Here is a 9,743-nt window from a genome sequence, read left to right on the forward strand (position 1 = left end):
CAGTGATATGCTCATTTGTATCTTTTAAAGCAAAACACCAATAATAATTATGATTTATTTAAATAAGGTAAGATAATCTCAATAAATTCATTGAATTTCGATTCAAATTAAGCAAAAAAACTAATGTCAACCCATTATAAAACAAAGATACACAACTAGGATACAATCGATGGGGTGGGACCACATACGTATTTTAACGAGTCTGTGGAAGTAAGATTAAGGCTATGCGAATATATCACCTGTCAGGTTTAAGCTTTACCTGCAGCTTGAGGAGGTAAAGATTGGTCTGAAACTGGGCTAAAGATCAGATCAGAGATTCTATAATTTATCCATTTATCACTAATTTAAACTGGAAACCAAACGTAGGAACAAAACCAGTATCTTCAAACGTCATAGTGATTAATCGTAACAGAATAAGGGATTTTCTGTTATTCTTATACGCACGCATAGCTAAAAGTGTGAAGCGTATTTGGTACCACAACTTCTCGAAACTAAATCACCGGATTTTCAACGCTAACCAGTTGGCTAAGATGAAGAGACAAAGCCCACAATGACACACGTACAAACTACTATTCAATGCCTGCAGCCATTTGAGTGAATAAAAGAAACAACAACAACAGCAGAGCTGTTAAAAACAATAAAACCCGAGGAAGGATAGATCTATAACTGAACTGTTACCAACTTAGGTTGTTAATCCAATTCATGTATTTTTAACATAGTCATATGAGGCCAAACTACAGTCATAAAGACAACAATCATCGGTGGCGTTGTTTTGATGGCCTTTCGATGAAACTAGGTGATTTTATTCGATGTCGTATCCACAAGTATCCATAGTATACGAGTTGAGATAGCCACCCACCAACAAAATTTTATTGTATAAACATACAATTCAATTTCATAATATATTGAAGCCAAGGACACTGAATCACAGGAATATATACTCACACATTGAAATAGTAGTAGCAACGAATGTAAAGTGTGATTATAAGAAAAATTGCACATTTAAAATTATTGTGAATTAAAAGTGACTCTAAAAATGCAAACATATTAAATACACATCACCATCATAAGAGGCCTAACCGTATTTTTTTGGTTTGAGAGTAAACAAAATGCATTAGGCCTATACATCACGTATTACATTTTCAATTTTACGTTTGGTTTAAATAAAATAAATCAGTAATATTATATCAAATTTTGTATTGAAGTTGCAAAGATATTATAATAACAATTTTCAAAACAGAATATTGAGCATAAAACACCTGAGCTGGGACGATTTTTGAATAAAATTAAAGGCTTCATTATATTTCTTGCCTCGTTTTACGTTACACAACAGATGTTCACATAGGTCTGCACAAGCATGTATCTAAAAACAAAGCTTAATTTTTATAACTAAGTTTGGTAAGCTAAAACAAACATGATATTATTTACAATTACAATCCACATAATAGTGTGTAAAAACATGCATTTTATTCAATTTCAATCGAAATTTTCACTTCTAAAAGACACTAAACAAATTCCATCAACACTTAATCAAGTATTTCTTTCATTCTTTAGTTTTAAAAAACTTGCTCTTTGCTTTTTACATTTACTATTTTCTAATCTACAAGGTGAAGTTTAATTATAAACCTTTAGAAATTCCCATATTTTCTAAATTTAGAGCGGAACTTCATTACCAACGATTGTTTCCTGATAAACTAAGTTATATCAATAAATATATTTCAAAAACTAGATTAAAATTACTAGCTTATTTTCTATAGGACAGACTAATGAAAGTAGCAAACACATAACACAGTAACATATGATAGTTCGGGTATATCTACGTTTCCTCCTACAAATAAATTTCCTATTAGAATACATTTTACCATTGCTATATGCTGTAGTTTGTATGTACTTAGTGTTATTTGTCTATGCTATATATATAATGTTGTTTGTTGTTGCCATAGAAGATTAAATATGCAGGAAGGCAAGTCACTCAGACTAAAACGAAGAAGTCCACATAAAATATAAACAAATAAAACGAGATCACAATGTATAATCAGGGTAAAGTACAATGTACGCTGATAAGGATATAATATCTATCAGGCTCAACTTCTACACGAAAGTCTAACAATTGAACAAAATAATATCATAACTGTAACACTATTGTTCGGCCCAGCATGACCAAGTGTGTTAAGGCGTTCTACTCGTAATCCGAGGGTTGCGGGTTCGAATCCCGGTAGCACCAAACAACATGCTCGCCCTCCCAGCCGTGGGGGCGTTATAATGTGACGGTCAATCCCACTATTCTTTGGTAAAAGAGCAGCCCAAGAGTTGGCGGTGGGTGGTGATACCTAGGTGCCTTCCCTCTAGTCCAGTGGTTCTTAACCTTTTTCAGTGTTTGCACCCCTTTCAAATCAGTAATCATTTCTCGCACCCCCTGGAAACTTAAATATAAAAAAAGCTAAAAATACAAAGTTGATGTAATCAAAAATTTTTTTTAAATCTTCATACATACAGCATACCTTTTTTCAAGACAAAAATTCAGGGTACATAATGAAAAATTAATTTCAATTTTGTTAATGATGTTTTTATTTAGCCTGTAATGCACAGTAAACTTAGTGACTTCGTTGCTGCTGTTTTTTCTCTATGATGGCATCAAATATTGGCGTCTTTGTACTGAGTGCCACTCGCATGTCATGTTCAGAATTCAGCCGATTTCTGCATTTTGTTTGGATGTGAAGTAGACAAGAAAATCCTTGTTCACACAAGTAAGTAGTTGCAAATGGTACCAGCACTTCAAGAGCTTTCTTCGCTAATGCAGGGTATGCTTCCAGCTGAGAAGCCCAGAAGTGTTCCAGCTGACTATTGGTGAACTCCATTTGGATTTCACGATTGTGTCTAAGGTCGATGAGATCTTCCTTGATGCCGCTGACATCTTCCAAATTCTGCATGAAAGGATTCAGGATCCAGTTGTCATAGGTTTGCAGCTCTCCACACGAGAAGTAACCCTCAAATGAAGTACGCAGCATCTGCATATGTTCAACAACTTTGCAACAAAGTCTGGATGCAGGGTAGAATTTTCTGTGACTGTCTCTTCCAGGCAGGGGAAATTTGCCAAATTCCCCATCTTCACACGCTTTATCCACAAGACAAGTTTTTCTTTGAATGCAGCCAATTTCGCGCTTGCAGTCACAATGTTGAGTTCCCTTCTTTGCAGAGAGAGATTGAGTTCATTGAGAGCTAAAAACACATCAGCCAAATAGGCAAGCATCTGAACAAAACTAGGTTCTTTGAAATATATAGCCAGTTCTTGTACCCTTTCACGGAGAAACTGATGAATTTCTCCTCTCAGTTCAAACACACGAAACAGCACACGACCACGTGACAACCACCTCACTTCAGTGTGGTACAAAAGAACAGTGTGTTCCTGACCCATTTCCTCACAAAGTGACTGAAACAATCGATGATTCAAAGCTCGGCTGCGAATAAAGTTTACAACCTTGACACAAATATCCAGAGTTTTCTTGAGATCTGGGGGGCAATGTCTTTGCTGCAAGAGAGTGACGATGAAGAAAGCAGTGAGTGATTTTCAGATTAGGAACTTCTTTTTTTCATTAATGCAGCAAATCCAGAACGATTGCCCAGCATTGCTGGTGCACCATCTGTACATATTGAACCAATTTTGTCAAGGTGAAGTTCGTTTCTTGATAAAAATTCTTGTATTTTGTTAAGCACATCTATAGCTTGTGCAGTTGTCTTTAAGGACTGACAGAAAAGGATATTTTCTTCCACTTTTTTTCTCCTTCACGTAACGAACTACTGCCAATAGCTGACAACAGTTGGATACATCTGTTGATTCATCCACTTGTAGGCTAATCTTAACTGGACTAGCCTTGATGTCAGCTACAACTTGTTCCAGGATGTCAACACTCATGTCGATGATTCGGTTATGGATTACATCATTTGACAAAGACACTTGTTAGAGTTTCTTCTCAGCTTCCTTGCCGAGAACAATCTTTGCCATTTCAAGGGCACATGGCTTGATCAGTTCCTCACCAATTGTATGGGGTTTCTTTGATTTAGCAATCTGGTATGCAACTTCATAAGAAGCACGCAGTAAAGGTTTCTCTGTTGGCGAAAATCCATAAGTCGCCAATGTGCCAACCTGATCAAACCTAGCTCTTTTGACCCTTAATGTCACAATGTCATTTCCTGCATCCCTGCCACCATGTTTGTTCTTGAAATGTTCATCAAGCTTTGATGGCTTCAAGTTCGCATTGGAGAAGAGTGTGCTGCACAGGATACACTGTGGACGTTGTGTCCCATCCTTCTCTGTAGTACAGGTGAAACCAAACTTGACATATTCGTCATTCCACTTTCGTTTCTTCGACATACTGCAGACAAATCTGGAAAAGAAACACATTCATGTGTAGGTGTTTTCTTTTTTTTTATGAAGTATCTCTAAAATATGTGGTGGAGAGACTGAAATACCTGGTTTAGTCAGTAGATTTGTAGGCATGACAATACATTCTATGAAAATATTGTAACGGCTACACTGCTACAGTGATGATGTATGTTATGTAAACAACCCATCGCTCATTTAAATAAATGTGTAGAAAGCAAAATCTGAAATAATACATAACCAATCTTCCACCCTACTGTTATGCATCAGAAAAAACAACAACATTGAAACAGGGAGACCATAACTCACGTGTTGATGGCACGGATGGGTGGTGTGGACTGAGACGTGATGATAACCTCCCTCTCTCTCCGTGTTGCGCACGTGTCCTGTACGCGTCCCTTCCTCGTCTATCCAAATCACATACCCGTTTGTTTACCCTGTATTGGAATCTGATGCAACTTTACCACTTCATTAGGAAATCAGGTTTAGGTTTAACTTTATCTCGGAACACTGCTGAAGCAAAAATGTTTCTTCTTAGGAGAAATATAAAGCATACTCTTATGTAAAAATATAGATTTGCTTTAATTATTCATGGGCATCCTCGCACCCCTTGGGAATCATCTTCGCACCCCTGGTTAAGAACCCCTGCTCTAGTCTATCATTGCTAAATTAGGGACGGCTAGCGCAGATAGCTCTCGTCCCTAATTTAGCAGTGTAAGACTAGAGGGAAGACAGCTAGTCATCACCACCCACCGCCAACTCTTGGGCTACTCTTTTACCAACGAATAGTGGGATTGACCGTCACATTATAACGCCCCCACGGCTGAAAGGGTGAGCATGTTTGGCGCGACGGGGATGTGAACCCGCGACCCTCGGATTACAAGTCGCACGCCTTAACGCGCTTGGCCATGCCGGGCCTTTATGTGGTTGGAAGTGCACGAAGAGAATGAATGCTATTAACTTTGGAGAAATAACGAACAACTAGCTTCATTGGTTCTTTAGTTAATAACATCCAGAAAACAGTTTATGAAAGTTGAAAACACCAGAAGTGTGTTTCATAGACAGCTAGTCTAACGAAAGATAAAGAGAAGCTGATAACACAACTGGAAGGTTGTTTAGTTGTGCTGCTGGTTACAACAAGAAAAAACAAGATTGTAATCCTTTATTTATTTAGGAACTCAAATTTCAACATGGTGCTCATTCATAACAGATGTAGCAATATCGCTCGTATAGGAAACTGCTGGAAAATAGCCACAGATGAATCGGTTGTAAAATGGAGTCTTGAGGTACAGAATAAGAGAGCATCGTATCTTAATCAAGGGCAACATGTATACCCTGTGGCCAGAGACGCGGTAAAGTAAACTGATGTAGAGTAAACACTGGCAGATGTTTCACATGTGACATCACAAAGTACATCTCCGCCATTTTGATGGTCAAAAGTGTTTTGGTCGTAGCCTGAGGTCACAACGTATATTGTGAATTTATTAGTTTGCAAGATGCCAGAGATTTGTTGTGTGGTTGATTGTACCAGTTCTGGAGATACATTGTGCAGTGGTTGTATCATTGATATAAATACGTTGTGTGGTTGGTTGTTCCAACAGAAAAGTACAAAAGGAAAGAGTGTTGCTTTATCAGATTCCTGTGGAGGAAGAATGACGTCAGGAGTGACCCCATCACAACATTCACGCTTGTACAGCTAACACTTTGTATCGGGTAAGACCCAAATTTTTAGGATCTTAAAAGAACTAATTGAAATTTATTTTAAATTTGTTCCTTAGATAAATGCTGTATTTATAAAATATGTTTTCAAACAGGCTCAATGTCCTCAAGTCAGTCATTATGACCAGGAATAGATTAGACTTACATAACTTTGTCTACATATTATTTCATGAAAGTAAAAGTTAATAGACCTAAAATTTGAATGAAATTAACAATTTATATTAAAATGCGCATCAGAATTTTTATTTTATTTATCATAACTATTTTTTTGTTTTTTTAACTGTTTTTGCAGCTGCCAAAAATTACCATCCATTGAGCTCTGACTTCATTCAAGCAATATTTAGCTGTCAATAAAACAAGGGAAACAGTTGAATCAAGTTGTAAAATCTGAAAACCAACATGCTATGAAAAGAAAAGAGGTGCTTGTTTATTATTAAACACAAAGCTACAAAAAGGACTATCGGTGTTCTGCCCACCATGGGTGTCGAAGCCCAGTTTCTAAAATTGCAAGTCCGCCGACATGCCACTGTGCTGCTAATGGGTACAGAGTAGAGGAAGAAAAGAGAAACTTGACATTGCAGAACTGTTACACTCCCCTCTTGCAAGCAAAACTGTGAATAGCAATAATCTTCATGATGTCACAACGACTGATGGTAATATGATGATGATATAGAGGATGAAGACAAACATTGCCTAGAAGGATTTGCTCAAATGAAGAATGGACATCATTCCACCAAAAGTTAATTGTATGATCTCAGGGAACAAGTTAACGGTGTGACTTTTGACAAAATATGATTTTAAAACAATTATGAGAAAGTTCACGCTATAACTCTCTTGCCATCATATGTAAAAATGATGTTTTTTTGCGTATTTCTCGAGGCTTATGAAAATAATTCTTCCCTGACACCATTTCAACATGCTTTAAATTTGATGCATTTCAAAACGAACCTACAACTGTCTCTGTAGCAGATCTACTATTATATATTTATTTTAGTATCGATGTTTGTTTTAGTTACATATATATTTATAAATGCATGTAACGTACAGTGTTAATTATGTGTTGTGAAATTCCTGCCTATTCTCTAAATTTGCAGAAGATTCTCGAGTATAAGAATCAACAATATACACTACATGGCCAAAAGTATGTGGATACCCCTTCTAATTAGTGTGTTCGGCTATTTCAGCCACACCCATTGCTAACAGGTGCAAAAAATCAAGCATACAGTCATGCAATCTCCATAGACAAACACTGGAAGTAGAATGGATCGTACTGAAGAGCTCAGTGACTTTCAACGTGGCACTATTATAGGATGTTACCTTTCCTACAAATGAGTTTGTCAAATTTCCGACCTGCTAGAGTTGCCCCGATTAACTGTAAGTGCTCTTATTGTAAAGTGGAAACGTCTAGGAGCAACAACAGCATAGCCACGAAGCGATAGGCCACACAAGTTCACAGAATGGGACCGCCGAGTGCTGAAGCACGTATAAATCGTCTGTCCACAGTTGTAACACTCACTACCGAATTCCAAACAGACTCTGAAAGTAACATCAGCACAAGAACTGTTTGTCGGGAGCTTTATGAAATGGGTTTCCATGGCAGCTGCACACAAGCCTAAGATCACCATGCGCAATGACAAAGGTCGGCTGAAGTAGTGTAAAGTACACTGCCATTAGACTCTGGAGCAGTGGAAACGCGTTCTCTGGAGTGATGAATCACGCTTCACCATCTGGCAGTCTGACAGATAGAATCTGGGTTTGGCTGATGCCAGGAGAACGCTAGGCTGAATGCACAGTGCCAACTGTAAAGTTTTGTGGAGGAGGAATAATGGTTTGGGGCTGTTTTTCATGGTTTAGCTAGGTTCTTTAGTTCCATTGAAGGAAAATCTTAATGCTACAGCATACATTGGCATTTTAAAGAATTGTGTGCTTCCAACTTTCTGGCAACAGTTTGGGGAAGGCCCTTTTTTGTTTCAGTATGGCAATGCCCCGTGCACAAAGCGAGGTCCATAAAGACATGATTTGCCAAGGCTGGTGTGGAAGAACTTGACTGACCTGCACAGAGCCCTGGCCTCAACTCCATCGAACACCTTTGGGATGAAATGGAATGCCGACTGCGAGCCAGGCCTTCTTGCCCGACGTCAGTGCTCGACCTCATTGATGTTCTTGTGGCTGAATTGGATTGAATCCCCGCAGTCATGTTCCAACATCTGGTGATAAGCCTTCCCAGAAGAGTGGAGGCTGTTATAGCAGCAAAGGGTGGACCAACTACATATTAATGCCCATGGTTTTGAAATTATATGTTCAACAAGCACATATGGGTGTCATGGTCGGGTGTCCACATACTTTTGGCCATGTAGTGTATGCTTTACATTGTTGCCAGTTGAAATTTCTAGAAAATCTCCTCTCAAGATTATAAAAGGTAACCAACGCAACGCAAAAAGACAGTTTATATTATTGGTTTGATGGAGTTAGTATTCTATAAACCTCGGAAGCAATAATTGTAATAAACGCTTATTAATCGGAAAACTACAAATATTTGGCCACTGACGTTTATAGATTTCGAACATTACAAACCGCTTAATTTCAGTTGATTAACTTTCGGCCTTAGTATTTCTACGAGGACCTTAAATACTTTAGTCGGAAAAAATTCACATGTGAAGAGTGAATTGTTCCCATGTATCAACGTAGAATTAATTTGCTCATCGTGAACCGTCGACAAAATATTCAGTTCCAAACTAGGAAAAAAAACACAGTATTGTTTGTGATTTTCCAAAACGTTTTATGTAAATCATTATCTGTAATAACCGTTATTGTAAATTGTATTGTTATTTATATATTAAACTATATTTGTGTTAGGAAATAAAATTGTGTGTATGAATATTGTCGGAAAATATAAATTTAACACATATCAACATTCAGTTAACTTCTAAATCAAAAACAAAATTTCCGGTTATTTCAAATCGTAATATGTAACATAAATCGATGACACGTCCGAGATATATTATAATATGTAACAATAATAAATTGGGTGCTCGTGTTCGAATCAAAAACAAAATTCGATCTAAATTCAAATTCAAATCTTAATTCAATTTATATTTATCATTACCAACAAGAGTTGGTCATGTCTGGTTGTCAAAGTTTCCTGGAATCATCTTCCCTCAAACAATTAGAAAGATATAACAAAAGTGAATTGCTCGAAATTACCAAATTTTTAGAATTAGAGGTTCAAAATCATCATGAACTAAGAAAAACGTTTCATAGAAATACTAGTCGATGGTGATTCGTTGTCTGAGAAAGCATTGGGGGAATACTCTAGTGTCTTCACTAGCCAGTCAGAGTTGAGTGATAAAGATGAGTTAAGTTTTTAACTGTCATGACTTTTGTAAGTCCACAGCCATACCTCTGTGGAGTTTCTGCTACGTTAATGTAGACTTAGCTAGTGGTAAGTATATTAATGTACTTATCGAAATTCAGAAATAATGACATAAGCAAAAAATTTTATTTGCCTTTTTGGATATAATTTAGCAGTTTATTCAGTTTTTTTAAAAAGTGTAAGATTGTTTATTTTTAAATTTCGCGTAAAGCTACTCGAGGGCTATCTGCGCGAACCATCCATAATTTAGCAGCGTAAGACTAGAGAGAA

At 37.1% G+C, this 9,743-nt stretch overlaps 1 protein-coding gene across 1 annotated transcript; it reads right to left on the reverse strand.

Annotated features, from left to right (window-relative positions):
* Positions 1 to 1,968: 1,968 nt before the first annotated feature.
* On the reverse strand, positions 1,969 to 3,913 carry LOC143224038 (protein FAM200C-like). The gene is made up of 4 exons (XM_076452501.1): positions 3,827 to 3,913; positions 3,296 to 3,529; positions 2,769 to 3,188; positions 1,969 to 1,977 (listed from the first exon to the last, which is right to left on the reverse strand). The coding sequence occupies exons 1-4, from the start codon at positions 3,911 to 3,913 to the stop codon at positions 1,969 to 1,971; spliced, it is 750 nt and encodes a 249-aa protein (XP_076308616.1).
* Between the last annotated feature and the right edge of the window lie 5,830 nt (positions 3,914 to 9,743).

Source organism: Tachypleus tridentatus, chromosome 8, assembly GCF_004210375.1.
Source record: "Tachypleus tridentatus isolate NWPU-2018 chromosome 8, ASM421037v1, whole genome shotgun sequence".
In the NCBI taxonomy this organism is placed as follows: domain Eukaryota; kingdom Metazoa; phylum Arthropoda; class Merostomata; order Xiphosura; family Limulidae; genus Tachypleus; species Tachypleus tridentatus.

What these genes read in the sequence shown, in the direction of transcription:
- LOC143224038 (XM_076452501.1), bottom strand. Translation starts at nt 3,913, where the DNA reads ATGAGTGTTGACATCCTGGAACAAGTTGTAGCTGACATCAAGGCTAGT. An exon ending in AAGTGGATGAATCAACAGAT is followed by an intron (nt 3,530 to 3,826) that starts GTATCCAACTGT and finishes ACTCTCTTGCAG; the next exon opens with CAAAGACATTGCCCCCCAGA. An exon ending in ATCAGTTTCTCCGTGAAAGG is followed by an intron (nt 3,189 to 3,295) that starts GTACAAGAACTG and finishes CTCTCTGCAAAG; the next exon opens with AAGGGAACTCAACATTGTGA.